The 22,185-nt window shown below is 36.9% G+C and overlaps 1 protein-coding gene across 2 annotated transcripts in view; it reads right to left on the bottom strand.

The window, feature by feature from the left end:
• The window catches only part of LOC149785537 (uncharacterized), a 236,648-nt gene that overhangs the window by 178,162 nt on the left and 36,301 nt on the right, over positions 1 to 22,185 (bottom strand). For both annotated transcript variants that reach the window (XM_089931208.1, XM_089931207.1), the window contains exons 5-6: positions 21,693 to 21,782; positions 18,472 to 18,635 (exon numbers count right to left, since the gene is read on the bottom strand). In XM_089931208.1, the coding sequence (XP_089787334.1) occupies positions 18,479 to 18,635; positions 21,693 to 21,782 (247 nt within the window). In that variant the 3' untranslated portion in view covers positions 18,472 to 18,478. The remainder of the gene's footprint in view (positions 1 to 18,471; positions 18,636 to 21,692; positions 21,783 to 22,185) is intronic.

Below are 22,185 nucleotides of genomic sequence, written 5' to 3'. Positions count from 1 at the left end.
ATTTATTTACTGAATTAATTTATTTTTTTTTTACTAAAATCAAGAAAAATGCACAAATTACTTGATTCTGACGGGGTAGTTGGTAGTCAAAATCAAAGAAAAATGCACGAACTACTTGATTTCTGACGGGGTAGTTGGTAGTCAAAATCAGGAAAATTGAGCAATTTCGTTGTATTTTAGTAAAAAAAAACATAAAAATCTCAGTAAAAATAATATTATTAATAAATAAAATTAATTTATAATAAATAAAATTTGTTAGGAACAATTTGACAAGGTTAGAACTTTCTTGATTTTGACGGGGTAGTTGGTAGTCAAAATCAAGTAGTTCGTGCATTTTTATGTTTCTGAGGGGGTAGTTGGTAGTCAAAATCAAGTAGTTCGTGCATTTTTATGTTTCTGAGGGGGTAGTTGGTAGTCAAAATCAAGTAATTTGTACAATTTCAGTAAAAATCAGGAAAATTAATAAATATTATTTTTTTTTGTGATAGAAATTTTAATTTTACTTTCATCGACTAGCTTTTTTAGTTGCCTGGGCCGATTAATTTGTACCAAATACAAATTTGTGCCAGTAATAATAAAATATTTTTTTAAGTTGATCGAATTTGATTCTGATCTCTGTTACAAATGTTCTTCTAACTGTTAAGAAATCCTCGTGTGTAAAAACCCTCCACATGAAGATCTACGACAAAAGTCCTTACGACGGAAGTCTTACGACTTTACATACAGATTTATTACAAGCTCTTCTTCACGTATGTCAATCAAGCGATTAAGGTGGTCTGTGAGTTTAAAATTGATTCGTGTTAACATATTATTGTGACACCGTAAATACACGGGATTAGTTGGTTCTTGCACGATTAAACTTCCAGGGGGAACTTGTGGTGTGAACGTGTACAGGATGAATCCTTGTTGAGCTTGATTTGATCTTCCGAGATCTATTTGATAGCTGCCATCGATTACGTCACAAACCAGATTGACCGCGACCGTCGGTGTTATATTAACGATCCGCGGGGATACGTGTCTTCCGCCGCCATGTGGATCATTATCATATCTGAGAACAGTTGGAGGTGGTGCTAGTTTTTTCCATGCATCGAGTATTTTAGGGAAGTTTTCGTCGATAAGATCGTTTAATAATTTTACTAGTTCTCCAGCATCAATCCCCGGTATTACAAATGTTGGTAATTGTTGTTCAGTTATTTTGTAATGATTGAGAAACCATGGTTTAGCTTTATAATTATCAATAATTTCATCACCGTGTCTAACCATGTTCACAATGATAGTTTTATTAACGTATCTAATATCTGATATGACCTGATTTAGATGTTTTATCGTCTCAATGATTTTTTGTTTTACGTCATCGCTGTAGCTATCAGTAAAGAAATTTCGTAGTTTGTTGATTGATTGTTTAAATTCAAAAATAACAGGATCAGAATATGATTTAATAAATTCTTCATCAACGAGTGGTTTTGCTAGAGCACCTGAACGAGCGTTACGTACATTATTTATTATTTTAGGAATGTTTTCACCATCAGGAGCACTTATAAAAAAGGAAATGCCGCCCCCCCCCCCCCCAGCTCCACGGATATTTACCTCTATATTCAGGAACTATCATAAATTTTCTTTCATCTGTGATAAAATCAGCCCGAGTTGGTTCAGATGGTATCGGTGTTATCGGTGGTGATATTTCAGGCCATCCTAGCACGGATCTGATTGAAGATTGATAAATATCAACGGCATAATCAGGCGAGTTTATTTCAACCGTCGAGGACAACGTCGGCTCATGAACGTTTATTGATATTTTTGATTCCTTTCCTGTTATTGATTTTATTCTACGCGCAAATTCCTCACTGATCTCTTCAATCTCATAACTGCCGGTTGGTATTCCAACAACAACCCAGTCAGGTGTTCCATCGGGTTTGTTCTTGTTAGTAAATACAAGCGAATTATTTGCTGGTGTACCATTAAATGATTTTGATCTGATATTTGGCCAGCTGTAATATACCCGTAATTGAGCTAACGCTATTTCTTTTACTGGAATTGCAGTAGGAAAGTTAATACTAAATTCAGGATTAGTTGAACTTACCGAGATCATCGTTATCTTTGGCGGAGTTGTGTTGGTCACGATCTGCTGGAGTAATTCTGTCATTATTGATACTTGTATCTTTAATACCGATACCTTCGTCGTATATTTTGGTCATCATTGAAAATTCGAAATCAGATATAATTCCATCACTGAGACTCGCTGATAACAACGAGGATAATTTCGAGTATGCTACCGTCGCTGTATGTAATTTTATTTTGTAATCGGATAATTTTTCGTTCGTACAAGTACATATTTTTTTTGTGATGATACCAAGCACACCTGCAATAGTTGTTGCTGCTGAAATACAGATAGTTACAGCTACTGGTGCCATCGTTGTCAACGCTGATAATATTACACCGGTTCCAGCAACAACAGCGGATACTGAATAAACAATCACATCAACGATAACCAATCGTCGTCGATATTTTTTTACTTTTACTGTATATTGATCGACTTGATCTTTTAGCGCCGCCTGCCATTCACGCGCTTGATTGTATCTGTATTGTGCACCGTCCATATATATTTTTATACAGTAACCAATTGATGTCCTTCAGCTACAAATTCCAAACACCACCAGTAAGATGTTGCGGTTAATGTCCTATCAGCTGCTTCCAGAATAAATATTTCCTCGGCTCCGATATTTAATATAACAGATACAACCCCGGAAAACCTGTCTGTGGAATGACGCCATGGAAACGTTGTAAATATTTCAAATTTTGCAGCACTGAACACAGACAGCCTGTACACGCCAGTGCTTGTTGCGGTATATTTGATGGTATTATTTTGTTTTGACCATGTTGCAAATCCCGATGATACCGTGCATACGATGTTTGTGATATGCCCGGGAGTTATTTCAGCTGGAATTTTAATCAGATTGGTTTTATTGATAATCTCAGGAATTCCCGCTACGATGTCTAGTTGTGTTCGTTTGATCGTGTCTAGGTTACTTTTGATATCAACGAGTTTCATGTCAATGACGGAAGGATTTCCAAAGAACTTATTTATGGCATCATCGGTTTTCTGAAAATTTCTTCGAAGCCTTGTAAAACCGGTTACGTGAACGTCATACTCGGCCCGTAGCGTGGATAGTTTTCCATCCACGTCGTCGACGTATAGTTTGTTTGCGACGTCGTTGTCAGATTTTGGAGCTGTTACAGCTACTATTTTGTTCCCGTTCATGCTAAGTTCACCTGTCATCGTGTCACCTGTGTTTCTCACGCGATTAGCAACACTTTTTGCAATTTCATCTCTGATGGTTTTAAGTGACATACTTGAATCTCTGATTCTACCACCGTCAGTAAACACGGGAATATTATCCGTAACTGCACCGAGTACTCGCCGGACTATATCATTCCATTTGATATTGCTGGTTTTTAGTTTACCATATCGATCTTGAAAAATAACAACTTCATCTGGATCAACTCCAGCAAGGTTCATAATATCAGCGAGGTCATCTTTAGTCGCATACTTTGACAGATCAACGTCGGATTTTATTTTCTTACTAGTAGAAGATCTTCCGTAAATGTCAACCATTATAATAAGATCCGTTGTTTAAAATGCTTTACGCGCAACATATCGGTTGCTTGTATAATCGTGCACGACTTTATGTGGCGGCCTGGATGATTTTGATATAGCGTCGAGTACATTAATTACTTCACGGCCGCATATTGGCGGATCTGTCATTGTTTGTGTGGGTAGCGTTGAATACCAAACTTTGGAACCTCTAGTTGTGTGGAGTGGTGCGACATACTTGATAAATTCAACAGGTGGAGCTAACCCGTACGAATCAAAATAAACAATTCCACGTGGATCAACCGCGTATGATACCCAATGAGTACCGGGTCCGGAACGTTTGTCGAGATTAATAATACCTGTTTCTAGTTTGTTTGGTTGTTTCGGTAATTGATCTCGCATAAAAACACCTCTAAAGGCGGATATTTTTAATTTTTTAGCAGCATCAAGTAAATCAAAATTTGATGATGGAACGTTTAACGAAATGACCCCGGAAGCCTTAGGCCTCTCCCCCAACGAGATCCCGGCAATCTTAGACCGTGCCCCTTTTTTTTTGTATCCCCGCCCTGTTGCTTTCTTTAGTGCCATTCCAGCGGCTGTTCCAACAGCACCTAACGCGGCCGCTTTTGCTACGGCTGGAGCAGCTGCAGCTATTAATGCCGGAATAGCCGCAAGTAGTGGAAATATACCACCCGTTTTAACCATGTCTTTGATGGCGCTCGGGGAGAGATGGAATTGAACTCCAGTTTTTGATTCTAGGGCTTTATTGAAATGTTTAATCTGATTATTTGTCAACGATAATTTGTTTGGACCACCACTAATATGATCTCGTTTTAGTGATATTTTAGTTCCGCATTTGTTGGCGGTTTTTGATTGAAGCTTTTTTACCTGACCCGGGGTCAGAGTAACATTAACATGACTGTACGACATTTTTATATAAAATATATTTTTCTAAATAACACGATTAAAGATTTTCCACCGGTGCATCAACGACCCTCATTCGACCACTGCCACCTTCAAGTAACATGGCCTTGTCGCTAAGTATGACCGCAATCGCTCTGTAATCAACACCACCACCGGTATTTAATGTTGCTTTGAGATGTATATCAACGACAGATTGTTTTGATAGATCAAGATGTTCTAATGAAAAATAATAAATCGGATACAATTTTTTAAAATCTAGTTGTGATATTTGCAACCCGGTATCAACATTTTGATCACGTCCCATAAATGACATCAAACGATGATATGCACGTCCTATGTGATTTAATGCATAATTTAGTTGTACATTTTCTGTTGGTTCCTGTTGTCCGTTTATCCGTAAAGAAATATCTGTAAGACCTAATTGGTCAAATATCATATGAGAGTGAGTTTGTGAGTTTAAACGATTACGGTTCTGAAACGCAATAAAAATATGCCGTGGTGCAGAAACACCTTGTTGTGATGCTATATGCCATGTAAACTGACCGTTAACGTTAGTTTGCATGCTGTCTGTGCTTGTTGTTAACCATGACAACAAGGATTTACCACCTGCATCCATGAAAGAAATTAATCGCTGTTCTTCTGCGATCGTTGGAGTCATTACCGGCATCCACAATGAAAGTTGTGATAATATTACTTTACCAGCATCACCAACGGGTCTCCACAGAGCATCATTATCATCGTTCTTTCTTACAAGAACAACCGTGTGTCTAGCTCCAAAAATAACCTTTTTAACATTCCTGCAAAATCCAAAAATATGCGATAGTGGAATTGTACATGAAAAACCTCTATTGCCTCCTAGCAACATATTTTTACGCGCTGCAAATCCCAAGTTGAAATTTTCATTAGAACCATGAACCACTGGCGCCACATCAACATCAGCGTTATCGGCAAAATTTCTTGGTCGTCTTATATTATACGGATTACTTTCAGGGTTATCGGAGTTATCTTTCACAAACATCATTGTGGGACCTGCTGATCTTGTATAATCATCAGAATATCTCGCCAGACCAATTATTGTTGTAGCAACGTCGACATCATTCTGAATTGATTCAATATTTTTTCCATCAATCATGTATGTGGCGCCACTAAATAATGCTATGATCCCGTTGTTGACAAACCCAATTTTTACTGGATCTAAGTAATTAGTATCATCCGTTTTTATAATTGTACCTTCTACCTCAAGAAAGGCATCAGCGGGTAAAAAGTATCTACTTGTGTCATGAACTTGTAGTTCAATTCTTCCACGTTGATCTGGTTGTTTTGCGTCATAGGAATAAAATTGATAATCACGTACAGATTCATCCTTAAGGACGGGTGCTTCCATGTCAAATGCTGTGTCGGACACGCGCTTGAACATTTTATTATAATTATTTTTCGTCTAACACGTTGATCACCGCCGCCGGAAAGTTCCACCTCGGGAAGTTCCACTTCCTGATATCAAACTTGAGATATTATTTCCAGATTCACCGAGTCCTTGATCTGCTAACGCCGCTAGTTTTTGATTTGCAGCCTGATTTATTATTTTACTTACGTCTGCAGGCATCACCTCAGTACTTGCCAGTTTCACCGGTGGTTGTTGTTTTCGTCGCAATAATCGTGCTAGTCTTTCCTTGATCGCCGAGAACGCCTTACCAGCAACATTGACAATTGCACCAGGAGCTTTATCACGAACAATATCAATAGCCTTCATCGATAATTGTTTTGCAACAGGTGCTACTTTGGGAGCTATCCTCGTGAATAATCCTCGAATGACATCACCAAGTCCATTTCCGTAAATAACACTATAGATTGGTAATCGTGAGTTTACCGCTCTAACCTGTGTGGGTTTACGATGATTATCATGCACAATCATCTTATTTTATTTACCATTTATCTAACAACTAGTCATCAACGAGCTCATCAATAAGTTCTCGGTAAACGCCAATATCCATAATGCCACCTTGAAATAGTCGCCGACAAATATCAGCTGCTTCATTGGTTATTTCTGGTGAATTATTTCCGGCACGTTTTCCTCCTATGAGAACTTCTAACCGTGACACGTCATTGATGATATTATCAGGACATAAACCAGATCCTGTTTTAGGTTCATCTTGAGGTGTTTTAAATACTGGTGGTTGCATTACCGGAGTAAGTACTTCAGCGGTGGCCGGGGGTGAACCTTCTCGAAATCCATGTGGTGAACCTGTCGGTGTAAATGTTACATCCGGTGCAGGAATTTTCTTCGAGGGGAGTAATTTAATTAGCTCTTTAGTCTTTTTAATTTCCGACTTCAACCTTTGCTGTGGCGAAGAAGATTGTTGTTGTTCTATTTGTTGCAGAGGTGGAGGAAGCTGATACTGGAAGGACTCTCCTTGTTCTAGTTGTTCCCATCTCTCTCTATAAAGTTTTTTTACTTCTTCTTTAAGTTTTTCAAATTCTGGACCTCTAGCTTGTTTTTTGTTGTAATATACGCGATATATCCATTTAATGAAATTATCATCATTTATTTTTTCAAAACGGGGTTTTAAAATACTAGATTTATTAGATATACTATTTAATATTGCTTCAGGTAATCTCTCTCTTTCAGTTTTTCTAATTTCCTCAACAACTCCTTCTTTAAATTTTGCAATTAATTCTACGTTTTCTCTTGCTGGTTTGGATTCAGATGCAAGTTTTTTTTTCACATCGGCGACTTCAGTATGAAGTTTTTCAATACCTTCAAGTATTTCCTCATCAACAGGTGGAGGCTGAACCGCAGCTATTTTCCCGGCTATGCCAGTTGGAAGGTCTCGTAAAATCTTCTTTGTCTGTTTAGTTCTTCTTGCTATTTTTTCAGCCTGCGCCGCAGTTTGTTCTAATACCGGAAAAATACCCTCTTTCCTCTTCTTATCCTCCTCTTTAATATCTCCCCATATAGTTTTTTCAACAGCCGATGCAGCTTTCTTAGTAGCTGCAGTGACGGGTTTAAATAGTTTTTTAGTGTCTTCTTCGTACTCAACTTTTGATTCTTGCTGCGCTTGCAGATTTTTTCTAAATGAGTCTCTGACAGGAAGAAATTTTTTAATTGTTTCTAATCGTTCTCGTGCTGTTCTTGCAGTATGAGATTCTGGATGTACCATTTTATTATAACATAATAATTTAATTAATATCAGCAGAAGAGGAGCAGCAGAGAGGGTACCTACCAACGTTGGTCGTCAAAAAAATAAACAAGAAATAAATAAACACGTAGAGTACTTTATTTTTTCAGATACTATTTCAAACTGAGGTTTTATTAGTACAATCGGTCATTGCAAAAATAAACATCTCAAGGAAAGTTCATTTGTAAAATCTTGACCTTTCTACGAGATGATTTATTTGTTTGTTTTATTTGTTTTGTCGGAATTCTATGGTCTGTTCACCCTCTCTGCTGCTAGAGTGAGTGCAATGCTGAGCTGGCCGATAACGCCCTAAAGAGAAATCTCGATTAGTATTCATTTACCACGACCGTTGATTGCAGAAGCCTATTACAGCACCATGCCAGATTCGACAGAATACGGCAAATACCCGACTTTTTAGAGCGCAGGATAGAGTCAACGTCACTTTGAAAGTGTATGTGCCACTGTCACTGGACATTATCCGTTCGAGACAGACGCATTACCATTTCTTAATTCAACATCAACAGCTTGGATAAACTATTGCTGTCATGCATCAGGAGTCTGGATGAGCATTGGCTTTACTTATATGTGTCACGGTATCGTCCATTACAAGGCCGTTTCTACATTCCAAAGGCAATGTATGTATATATGTATATATATATCACTGCGTTCTGTTATTAATGTGAAAAGCACGGATAACCGCTCTTTTAAATGTGCTATTCTGTCAGCTCTCTGTCCAGCATGTAACAATGTTGACTAGAAAATGATTCCTAATACGGCAGATGCAAAACAAATAGCAGAAAAGAGCCACTACAAGATCTAGGTCATATGGTATACAAGCAAACAACAAATGCAAGAATAAGAAGCACGTCTGCCAGAGTGCCTTCAAGTATTCAACCAGGACACCCTATTGGAATGCCAATATAAAGACTGATGTAGAATGTTCTTACGGAACGGAAGGTACATAGCCTTCCAAAACTTCCAACGCCATGTGCATGCTCCGTACATCACCTGTTCGTATTTCGTGGCACTTAGCAAAGTGAAATCAGCATGCAGAAATTCGCTGACCATCTCCCAAGTTGCATCTGTTATATGGTTGTTCGCGTTTGTCCATACGAATACATGATTAGCTGTGAGCCATTCGAAGAAGCTCTGCTTACACCATTACAAGTATTCTGTAGCCAAGTCATGAATAGCTGATAAAAACTGTAAGCATGCCAAGAGGCTGTGAACGATCTTTGTCTGCAAAATCCACGTGTGACCATCACGCCTCTACCTGCAACGCCTTTTGCCAACCCGGATGTTCAGAAATTATTGTTGCCTTTCATTACACAAAGGCCAACCTGAAGTTTATCTACCCAGTCTATAGCGGGCAGGCAATACACGACCTAAGCAATTATTTGATGTACGACTTTTGGTACGGTTATATCAACACACACTATGGTGGAAAGGCGGCCGAACTATACACTTTCGCCGACATCCTTCTGTTACTGACTGAAACTGACATTGTCTATCCTGATATGGATTAATATGAAAGCTTCTACGAAATGAGTGAACATTCTCATAGGCACACACTCCACGCCACCGTAAACAAGATGGATATAGGTCAGTGTAAAAGACGAGTACATCCGCCTCAAGATGTACAGCATTCTGATGGCTGACAGAGTAGATATTCTCAAGGATAAAGGCAGGTAGTAAAAACCGACCTACGGCAACACCTCTTCCTAGAGTGTCTCAAAGAGAAGACTTTCGGCTCTCCATGGCCTCCATAAGCAGCGACCACCACAGGAGGAGGGTACACCACATAAACAAACTTAGCTTACCTTCTCTGGACACTAAAATATGGTTTGCAACGGATGGCATCACAGCGCGGGCATATGGTCACTACCTTGGCTTCGTCGTGTGTTGTGATGCTTAATAACATCGGAGGGTGGTAGATGAGTACCCTTCGGCACAAACTTCAGTTCTTGTATCTAGCGCCACCAACATCAAAGTTTGATAAACTGATATATAGATGGCTAGTCTAGGATGTCAAATCTGTCAGGGATGGTGGCGTATATTTGCCCTCGTCCTCGCTGGCCAGGCTCATATAAGTACTGAACATGGGTGTTTGAGTCCGACAGATTATATTGGGCTTGGGTTACAGGCGTAATCCCTGTTAAAAATATGGTTTCACGAATGGCATCAATAAGCACTGTTTAGGACGCCAGAACGTGAAACAGCCGCCTCGCCCACTAATTGTTGCACTTTGCATTCGCGCTTGTCGTCTCATCTGCAAAACATCGACGCGCTGATAAACAAGTAGCCTCTCGACAAGGATATGTTTAAACCCCTGGATGCAGGTCATGCCAACACCCACACACATCACGTTTACTATTGACAGGGGTCAATCTTCAGCAATTTGGACACTTTAGTGGGCCACGTCTGTAGATACATGACAAAATGTCGTGTATGTTGTTAAGAGGCTGAATATCAAAACACTAACAAGAGACTGTGGTTGGTGCCGGTAGGTAAGTTTCCATATGGCCCGCATTTTGTGAGACATTAGCGGCTTCTACTAGTGTTTTTTATGATGCCAGGACCTTCCAGTAACTGTAGTATATCACCAAAACCTTTGCTACGGCCAAATATTTGTTCTGAATCTTGGCGTATGCCACACCTTGAATCCTGCTCCATAACTCTACCCCTATCGAGTCTCTTCCCATACTAGCAGCAGAAAACAAAACGTACCAAACGTTAGTGTCGTTGAGTACGGAAAAGCTTTGTTTTCAAATCAAGTCACAAAGCCCACTATAGGATGACCCACCCCCATAATAAATATCACAACATATTTTGATCATCTCAGGTGATCATTTGTGGAAATGCGTGACCGGAGACCATTTTAATTTATACTGACAATTCTTTTTGCATTAAAATTTTATCGAAACTCTAGTTTCTGAGAAAGTCATATACCTAAGATCAGCTCCCAGACCTAATGACAATGTACCGTGCAGCATGTCTCTGAATAGATCTTCCTGTTTGCAGTAAAAATGGTTGATCCTAGACGTCTGCTCAAAACAAGAGCGTTGCTTGTTTAGGGTAATACCATGAACGTTGATTCCGGCATGGCGACTAATATAGGAGAGATTTGCGGGAACGGTGTTCTTGTGTGGACAAAAAAAGAAGCAGTTATCCAGCACAGAAAGTATGATGGTGCTCCCAAACCATTTTTCTAGGTCAGTGAGCAGGTAATCAAAATATCCTCCACAGTTCTGTGGGTTGATTAAAAATATTCATCTCTTTCTATAGTTTTGCCACGAATGTAAACTTTATTCAGCGTACTAGTAGAGCTGTTAACGACGACAGAATCAATGTGAGCTTTGAATTCTATTTCGATAGGCTTATACATATCCGCGGCGGCCAATGATCATGGCGCAGTGTGATAGTAAGTTTTGAAATGTTTTGTCGCTTATACAGAAGCGAGCCCTCCGGAATGATCGATTGCAAAGACAAACTGACCATTTGGGATGTTGACAAACTCTCTCGTCTTCACCTTCATTGTCTCCTACCACTGCTTGTATGGTGCCTGTCTCCGGCCATACCTATGGTTTGGAACTCACTGACACCTTGCTGATGTGGGTTTTTATAATAGTACTCCGTGTCGCATACAAAAATCTATGTGTTGTGTCGGATCCTCGAGGAGCAAATCAATCACTTCCTTGCTTTTACCGGTAGAGCTGCGGTTGACATTCGACACACTATCACTCTTATTCACCTTCATCTGCGAATACAAAATCGCCACTTTTCCCATGCACTGATTTCTAATCATGCAAGCCAGGTCTGTATGGATAACGGTGTCAAATTCCAGATTGATACAACTCTTGGGGAAAAACTGCAAATACTCTTCTTGGCTATGCTAGAAATTTAGTTCTTATGCGGCCCGGGGGAAGGAGGGGTCGCAGGAGGAAAGAGTTTGCACGATCATTTACATACATTGGAGTTTAGCGTCACTGATTTCTGTCTCGCGATGGTATGGGAATAGGTATATTTTTATAAAGTTATCTCCCTTAGTATAACCACCAGATGATGCACGTGTAACCATATTGTTTATATTGGCATGTGCCGGTATTTATTGTTTCGCCGTCAACTGCAATTCTATTTTAAAAAATGTTGGTAAATTGCAGATATACTCATCCACAGCCACATGCGCGGTGGATCTTAATTACTTATTGTATAACATAATTTGTTCATTTATTAGTTGATTTTTTTATGGTTTTTCTTTTTAAGGTCGATTAAAATTAAATTCATTCCAAAAGTCATAAGTAGATAGACACCTCTGATAATTTCAGTACTTTTCTCATAACTTAACAGCTTCTATAGCTCTTCTTTTAACTAAATCCAGCAATGTTGTATGGAGAAAGTCACAATGAGTTACACATCTTCAAGCGTATTGGGGGTGGGGATTCTGGTCATTTTGGTCTTGTCTAGCTATTTCTGAAACCAGTTTCCATGACATTCTAAACATGATTTCGATTAGCGGGACCAGAACTGAAATTCAAACTAATGCAAATTTCAATATATGTCCTCCACATGGGGGGAGGGTGTTCTGATTCAAACTATTATTGTTAATGATCCATATGTAATATAGCTTACATATAATTTGTTTGTATATCATGCATATCGAATTTCCCTATTCCAATTGAACATACGCAAAATAATATTGGTTTAGAACTTCATAATTGATTTAAAAGCTATATTTATTTTTCAATTAAAATAAATAATTTGTATTCATTTTCAGGCTTAGTTTTTTTTCTTCGTAATATGCAGTAGCTTTTTCTCACTCGCATCAAAAGTCAATCAAATGCGATATTATCTGGGTATTTGGAATGGCATTTCATTTACATGGTATTGATTGTATAGGAGACTGAACGCAGCACGTGAGTGATAGGGTTTCGACGCTGAAGTAATAAGCCAATGGAGATCAAACAGTTGTTTTCCATTTACATGGTATTGATTGTATAGGAGACTGAACGCTGCACGTGAGTGATAGCGTTTCGATGCTGAAGTAATAAGCAAATGAAGATCATACCTTTGTTTTTCAGGTCGATACAAATGAGAGGGTACATTCAAGGGAGGTAATCAAAAACAGTTCGTAGTCATATGAAATCTATCGGAACGTCAAAAGTCATCCGGACATTAAGTGCCCAGTAGAAAATATTTTTAAATTACATTTCATAATATTTTAGAGAGAGAGCCCTTTTTATACATCTGCCACCATTTGATTGCCAATATTGTTACGTATATCTGATTTAATTCATGCTTATTTTTAATTTAACTGTTTGTCAATTTTAAATTTTTTATTCTATTAAAATGTAAATTTATTACTAGAGATGATACTTTGTCAGAAAATTGTTTGACCTTGACTGTTAGTTTATAAACAGCAGGTGTTGATCTAAATTCTGACCTTGATTCAAAATTAGTAAATGATTGGTTGTTTCCGAGGTCATGATGGGCCTACATGGTTTAAGATGTAAACAACTTTTTTATTTTTTATTTTAGAGAAAATTATTGGTCTAATCAATGCCATATTCTGTGCACGTGATATAAACATGATCACGTGACTCCCCTTTTTTTTTTTATTTTTTATTTCGCAATTCTAGTTTCTCCATAACTACGCATTTGTTAGTTTTTAATTGAGATGTGTAGAGAGAGATTTCTCAGTTTTCGGGCTTTTACACTTGGTATCAAGTTGTTTTCTTTGTTGTTGCTAGATTTTGAGTTAATTATCTTCATATCATTTGGATTTCAAAAGGATTAATTCTTCATTCTCTGGAAATATTTGAAGAGTGCTCACACAGATTTTGGAAAGACATTGTTTACAAGTTTAATTTGGATTTCCAATACCGGAGTGCCATTATTTGTATTTCTACAAGGAACTGTAGTTAAGCACAGTACTGACTACAGCATACGTCATCGTCATCCATCTTGGATTTTACATCAGGATTCGAATTTGAAATTATTAGAACATTTATTACTAGGACTTTTGTAATTTAATTCGTGGATTTTTCTTAGATCATTTTTGGATTTGATTCTTGAAACCGTGAGTTCTCCTTTTTTTCATTTTTACAGAATTTTCCAAGGAAATAAATTATTTGTTAAATTTTAAAAAAGCTTGTTGTTTTCACTCTTTCTTTGTTACTGTTTAGTCGAGCCTAAACACGTAACAATATAAATAAATAGAAGTATTATGCTCTATCTCTATCTCTCTCTCACACACACTCACACACACACTAGATAGATAGATACTTCTTGCTGTAATTATGAAATTAGTAAGGGAAATAACTCCATAAAGGATAAATGTGAATATATTTAGTTATGTCCCTATAATGTTATTGTGAATTTCTAAGAACTTTCGGTTTGAGCTCCTCATAAATAATTTGATTGTGGGATTTACGAAATATCAGTTTTAATCTAAGAATGAGTTATTTTGCTCTGAATAGTGCTGCACACAAAATTTACCAATTTCCATATGAACCTCTAATTTTCTATACCTAAAACACAGTGTTGTGCGCATTCTAAATGAATTAAGTAGTAGAGTAAGGAAACGAAAATGAAATGAAAACTGTTAGACAACAGTGAAGAAGTGTCAAAAGCTGCAGGTATTGTAATCGTCATAACATCTTACATTACACTATTATATAATCGTTTTTGTACTCTTTTATGAAGTATAAACATTCTTCGGTACAAATTCGTGTGAACATGAAATGCCTGTCCACACGACTGTCCATCAAGAGTGAACTGAATCTTCTGAAGCTTTGAGATTGTTCAGTAATGTATCGTTATGTTTTTTTATACGTAGTTAACTTAGTTCTCACTCTGTGGATGGGTTTCACTGACTGAAACAACTATCTGATCAACAATACATAACTTGACGCCGTGGCAGTTCCATTTGTGGGGGTTTTGTGCTTGGGGGATTTTTAACGTAGCTTTAACAATCTGAATCATATCGGCACGAAGTTTGCAGTGTGACAGTTTATAGTGACGTCTAACATGTGGATGTCCCACTCAGTCACACTATCCTGACACCCGGGTGACTGACCCTAATATTAACATATTCATGCTGAACGCCAAGCGAGGCTGCTGCTAGTACCATTTTTATAAGTGTTTAGAATGACTCGGCCGGGTTTCGAACCCACGACCTCCCGCATCCGAGCGGACGCTCTATCTACTTTTGCCACCGGAGCGGTCGGTTCCATTTGTTGAAAGAATTTCAAATATTCAAAACGGAATTGAACCCGATCCAAAGGGATAACAGACCATCGAATCGTAATGTACTATTTTTTACGTACACTTCTATGGTCCTCAGATAATTTCCAAGTGTAAAGTTTAGATTTTTCCGGGGTGTGGTAGTAGGTGGTGTATATATGACTGCTGAAAGTCACTATTCGCTATCGAGAACTATCATATAAATAACAAGGTGTGTACCTTAGAAATAGATACATTTTAAAATTTTCAGACTGAAATTGACAATCGAAACATAAATGCAGATGTTAGAAGACACCTACATAAACATGCTGTTTTAATGCTTTGAATGATAACAATATCACAGTGGCAAAGGTTATTGATATTCTGGAAAGTCACAGGAAAGTGTGAGTAATTGTTGTAAACTTTAACTTTATATAATATACTCGCTCCACTGATCAATGTTAAAAGTCTATCCGACATATCCATGAACCAGTCCATCGATCTGACTTTTTCATTTGTTGTTTTATTTATTCCTTCATCCAGTTATTATGTCAGTCAGCCAATATATGTATGTAAATTTCGTGATGTGTTGTGATGTGATGTGATTTGGATTTTTAACGTAGCTTTAACAATTTTCTAGTCATATCGCTACGATGTCTGCAATGTGGCAGTTTATAGTGATGTCTAGCACTGGGGCATCATGCCGCAGACATGTAGCATGATGTCCCACCCAGTCACATTATCCTGACACCGGGCCGACCAGTCCTAACACTAACCTCTTAATGCTGAGCGCCAAGCGAAGCAGCTGCTATTACCATTTTTGTAAGTCTTTGGTATGACTCGGCCGGGGATCGAACCCACGACCTCCCGCATCCGAGGCGGACGCTCTAACCACTAGGCCACCGGAGCGGTTTGTAAATTTCGTATATATATATATATATATATATATATATATATATATATATATATATATATATATATATATATATATATGTGTGTGTGTGTGTGTGTGTGTGTGTGTATGTGTGTGTGTGTGTGATGGAAGTAAGTACGTACAATCTTGTGGGTTGAAAGCAAATAATTGGAAGAAAGTCAAAAAAAGAAGATACCTACAAACCGTTGTACTGGTATTATAGAGAACATGCACGTGTCAAAATGAAAAATGGCGTATCTTATACTATGTATCAATATGCCATACATAAATAAGATTTTACCATTTGCTTACATTTTCACATTTTATATATATATAAAAATAAGTTAATTTTTAATATTTTAGCTTTTCTATAGATATTCCCAAGCAGCTATAACTGTCTATACATTTAAATACGTTATCCTGTCAGCAAAATGTACATAAAAGGAGAAATGGGAAAATATTTTGGTGGTGGAAAGCGGAAAAAAGCGAGAATAATAAATGGAATATCTAACTTTAGTCATATTTATTGTAAAAGAATCCACATTTCAATCTGAGATCTGTTTATATGTCTATGTTGAAATTGCTGATACAATATTCATTGGGCTTATGAATACATATGAAATATCAGTGAATGGAACATAATACACGTAGATCAAAATGAGCATTGTACATAAACTGGGAAATACATTCCCAGCCAAAGTATCAATCTGAATGAGTTAATGAAAGAACATTTTAATTCTGACAAGCTTCATATTTATTTCAAGGCCGTAATTAGTTAATATTAACACATTTTATGTTTGTATTTGTTTTGTTTGTTGTTGTTCCTCTTGCATTGTATTCATCATATTATTGCTAAATCAGCATTTGGCTGTAACAAATATAAGATCGTCCTTTTGCATTTGTTTATTTGCTGCGAAAAATTACCAAAAAAATAGTATTACCAGCGTATAAAGTAATGTCACAACAGCCTTTTATTCTCGTCATTCAATATAACTCAAAGCGCACAAGTGTTACACATAAGCGGCACAAATATAAACGTTTCTCCAGAAGTTAAATGATTAAAGCTTTATTTTTCAAGAACAAATAATAAGCAAAACCTTCAGCTATTGTAATGTTACAATTATATGATATTCATGACCAAAACAAAGTTTGGCAAAGCATGTTTTATCTGTACTGACAGTAGATATGTATCCCATATTAAAGAAAAGAACTAATGAGCTATTCTCGAAAAGATGCATATGTCATTATTGAATTTTTAGGAAAACGTATTAAAAGCAATTGTTTTATTCTTGTAATTAAAATATGTATTATTTCAATAAAGATTGTGGTTTCTGTGTAAGAATTGTAAAATCATTTGTACTGCATATTCGTCTGATAGCTTTTCTTACTATATTCTAACACAGCGAATTCAATAGGGATTTGAGAGAGTTACTACGTCAGCAAATTGTTTTCACCTGTCAGCATCACTTAGAATTTCAGTTTCTGTTAGACTTCAGGATGAAAGTTCACATTTCTTACAGTTGATCCCGTGCATTGCCAATGATAAGAAACAATATCAATATCGTCGGGAATGACACCTGAATACATTTCACTTCCTCAAACTTATAACATAACCTACTGGAATATTTTAATATTTTATTTTAATCATTTTAATCAGCCAAAGATATCAAAAAAGATATTTTATGTCGAAAAGATCTGTTGTTCAACTTTCATTGAATATCATATACATTCAGTGAATAGTGGCAGTGAATGAGTGTTCAAACTTACAGCAAGGTATTGTTAGTTACCAAACTTAATTTGTTTTAGATGATAATAAAACAGTTTTTCGACGGTTCCTTGGGTCTGAGTTCGGTCATTAGAACAATTCTTTTATTTAAACATATATCGAAGTTAACTTGAAAAGGTCACAACATTGTGACGATGAAAAGATTGAAGTTTTATTACATTAACTTTTTGGCCCACCCAACATCCCCTGACATCTTGGTCTATACAATGGCGGGAGTCAGCTTCATATGGAATTATTCTGTCCCAGAAGCCTATTTAGATCCAGAAACTGTTTGCATTTCTTAGACTGGACGAAAGTTGTATTATTGTAAATAACCTTCACTAAAACCAAGTGTTTGAAGTGGAAGAGCAACAAGAAATGTCGAACTAATCGTACTAAAATGGTAATTATTTCTATTCTACAGTGAAGAAAATAGAAGAAAATACTGATTACATTAGTTTTTATAATATAAAATAAAAACACTTATGCGCTTAAAAATAAATGACATACTGCTATCCTGTACTAACTAGCTACATTAACATAAAGTTCTCAATAACATGAATTTTTTATGAGGAAAATATTAAGTCTTAAACTTGTCATTTCATCCTCCTTGAATCCGCCAGGAAATGATACCGATGAAGTTCATGTCGTATAACCATGATAAATCTCTCATGTTCTATGTATCTCCAGCCTGAAATTAAAGACAGACGCATATAACACAAACGCTTTTGCAACTAGATAAAAACGGCAACAAATCTTTCTTGCTATAAAAGTTTTAAATGACAACAAATTATAATGACTGTCCTTTATGTTGATGATAGCTGAGAGGATGACAACGAATGGGAAAATTACTTAATTAAAATTGGATATAATAACATACCTTTTATTTAGGCTCTGGCTAACAGAGTCTTCAAGAATCCCATGGATCGCCGTTTTCTTTTACCAGGACTTTGGGGACTATGAAGGTAGTAATACTGATCTGCTATCGCCGACGCCATCTCTGTTCGACAAGCTCCGCCTAATTGGAGGCGGCACGTACGCTTCCTGAATAATAATAATAATAATAATAGCATCGTAATCATAAAATCGTTATCTTTATTATCATCATCAGAACAAAATTAACGAAAAAAATCATAATGAAGACGATAAGTTGAATTTTAAAGAAACTTAAAAATCGGGTCTTTTCGTCTATTCTGTAAACGACACTATTATAATCACCAAAACTACCAAAATACGTTTCAACGTTTGAACGTTGACATAAACACGACTAGCACTACTACTGCAGGCACAACCACTAATAATACCAATACTACAACTATTACTACTGCTTTATTCTACTACAATGCTACTTTTACTGCTGCTGCCACTGCTACACACACACACACACACACACACACACACACATATATAAACTTAGTAAAATTCTTCAACAATTAGTAGTTCACGAATGTAGTCCCAGTCTATTTTTAGAGCATTTTTTTATGTCTCCTTTTGGAGGTGATAATAGAGAAGGGCATGTGCTAAAGGGAAGTAACTCAATCATACTACTCCCTACTATAACATTGTATATGAAAGGTCTAGCTCCCATAGGTCAACAATTATTTTACACTTTGCAGTTCCGCTTTCATATAAATCCTGAATACACGTTTAACAGAGCATCCGTACGGCTGTACTTTATTTTAATGCTGAGATTAACTAGCCCAATCACAAAGATAATTAATAACTCTTGTTATCAAAGATTAGGATTTGAATTGTCTCTTCGAAATTTTATTCCACTTTTTTGAACATGAAATTTGTTTGTTCTTGTCAGTTAAACGGTAATTGATTAGTGCACATAGTGTTGTGCTATAAATTTTGTGCCAACCTTTTTTTTAAATTTTGCTAAAGCCGTTTTTATCTTTAATAGAAAAGCGTCATTGTGCTCTATTCCGTGTATCAACTGACGCTTACTGTCATGCTGACGCATGATAGCATCACAGTGGTGTAGGCTACAGCAACTATGTTACTGCGGTGTGCATGCGATAGGACTCTGTCCCTCGTCCTTCGTTATCAGTTGGCAGGTTTTTGTGATTTCTTCTCCTCCTAAACTACTTCATGGAAAGTCAAACTACGTGGCAAATGGTTTTATTGAAGACCTCTGATGATCCAAGTCTAAATTATCTTGTTATTGCTACTCCTCCCAAACAAAACAGCTATATCTCCTTCGAATTTTGGCGAAAAGACTTAATGTTATTGTGATACGCAACATGAACCTAAATATAAAAGGTGCCGGTTAGACAGCCAACATCGTTGCCATGGAGGCCATATTGAAAATCTTATTCACCGCTGTTTCTGAACGAATGGTTTTATAAAATGGTTTTCACTATGCTACCTAATAAGAATTTTACTGAACTCCAAAGGTGTTAATATAACATAAAATATGGCTGTTATGATGGCCATCTTGAAATCTTGTTATCTCTATTCTTCCTCAGAGAACAGTAATATCGACATGGAGTTTTCACTAAAAGACTTATTCACAGATTTAGATGGTCCTGAGTGAAAATGATGCCGATCTGTACTGTTTGCCATATTGAAAATTTTGTCGCTACTCTTTCTCGGAACAATTGCCCTATCAACTTTAAACGTTTTACCAAAAAGAATCGTTATGGCATGCAGATTGCATTATATGAGAATGGCGCCGATCTGACATCCAGATTTGCCGTCATACCAGCTGTTGTAATAAAATACTTCTTGTAATATGTAATTCGTGCTATATTAAAACGATGGACGATGATTTGACAACTAAAATGGCTGCCTTCGTGGCCATCATGAAAATCTTCTTGTGACTACTTATTCTGAATGGAATGTCATATCGATATAGGCTTTTCACTAAAACACCATGACAGTACGTAGCAGGTCCTGAATAAAGCGTTCTGTTCTGACATCCCCACCTGTTGCAATATGTAATTTGGTTCTAAATGAAAATGCTGTAGATCTTACCACCAATATATCCACACACTGTAAGTAAGTTGACCGCTCTAGTGGTCAGAGCGTCAGCCTCGGATACGGTAGGTCTCGAGTTCGTACCCCGACTGAGCCATAACAAAGACTTGTTTTAAAAAATGTTACGAATAGTTGCCTCGCTGGACGCTCAGCATTAAAATGTTAGTGTTAGGACTGGTCGGCCTGGTGTCAGGATAATGTGACTAGGTGGGACATAATGCTACATGTCTGCGGCTTGATGCCCCAATACTAGAAATCACTATAAACTGCCACGCTGAGACATCGTATAGATATGACTAAATATTTGTTAAAGATATGATAAAATTTCAGGTTACAGACACACACAAACACACACAATGTAAATGAGTTTGAAAACCAAATTTTACTGACCATGCGGTCTAGTCAAAGTCACTGCTAGCATTTTTATAATTTTTTGAGCTTATGAAAACGTGTGCATATGCATGTGTATTTGACCAGGCTTTGCAAATATTCTTAACCTCCAAAATTTGTATAGCATGGTGACAGTTATTTCAAGGTCAAAGGTCTTGATTGAGGTTTACTTGTTTAGGGTAGGGTCTTTTTTGTTATTGTTGTTATCAGTGATGGATTGTGAGCACCATAATAGAGATAGTATGAGTGTATTTTTGTCTTCATACCCACTAAATGCATATAACAGAACACAATGAATCATACCAGTTAATCAACTTTGGAATTTTTTCTTCAGATAATATTTGTTATTGATAGGACCCAAGCATAGACTGTGGATTTATGCTTACAGTATCGGAGAGGAGTTCAGTCAGTAATCATCTGTCCATGAAAACGGTTCGCTATCAAAGTTCAAGGGACAGATTGTTGTATCTTCTAAACGGTGCGACTCAAACTTGTAGAACAGCATGCTTTTGTACCCACTAAGGCCTGTTGGAGTTTCTTATGAATATCAAAGATTATTTAAACAATCAGCAATCAAAAACGATCAAGGAATGGTAGACACTGGATTCTCTTGAATGTTTGGTAAATTCCTTCGGGCCATTACATCAGCCCCTTTTAGGGACCTTTATTTAAAGATCTCACAGTTAGGTAGCTGAAATGTGCATTATAAATATTCCAAAGAGAACTTACTGTTTATCAGAAAGGTTATCATTAGCTTGATCCAAAAGGTCTCCAATTGTCTGTAGGTCCGACCGCTTTTTGCTTATGTCTTCCAGCAGTCTGAAAAATTAATATTTTCAAATGGGAACAATTCAAGGTCATCGTATCATTTTTGTGCCGCAGAAATAAAATTCTTGCAATATGATTGGTCAGTTATTATAGGTACGATTCCGTTAGAAACCATGACAGTTTTATGATGATACAATGTTAAATTAATGCACAATACATAAATGAGAAGAAACAAGATGGCGAAACAAACCACTTCAGAAGTTTTAGTACAAATCTCATAAATTCGTGATCCGTGTATACAATAAATTTCAGTACATTTAGGAATGAATTTTGGGTCATAATCAATTAAAATCAAACCAAATACGACAAAAAGAAGTTCGCTATAGCTTTCATGCGAACACACATCAGCATCCAAATGTTCCACAGTGCATGCATTGAAAAGTTTTCCTCAAGC

Source organism: Sinohyriopsis cumingii, chromosome 13, assembly GCF_028554795.1.
Source record: "Sinohyriopsis cumingii isolate HCF-2022 chromosome 13, ASM2855479v2, whole genome shotgun sequence".
NCBI classification, from domain to species: Eukaryota; Metazoa; Mollusca; class Bivalvia; order Unionida; family Unionidae; genus Sinohyriopsis; species Sinohyriopsis cumingii.
This window is presented reverse-complemented; position numbering and strand designations above follow the sequence as displayed.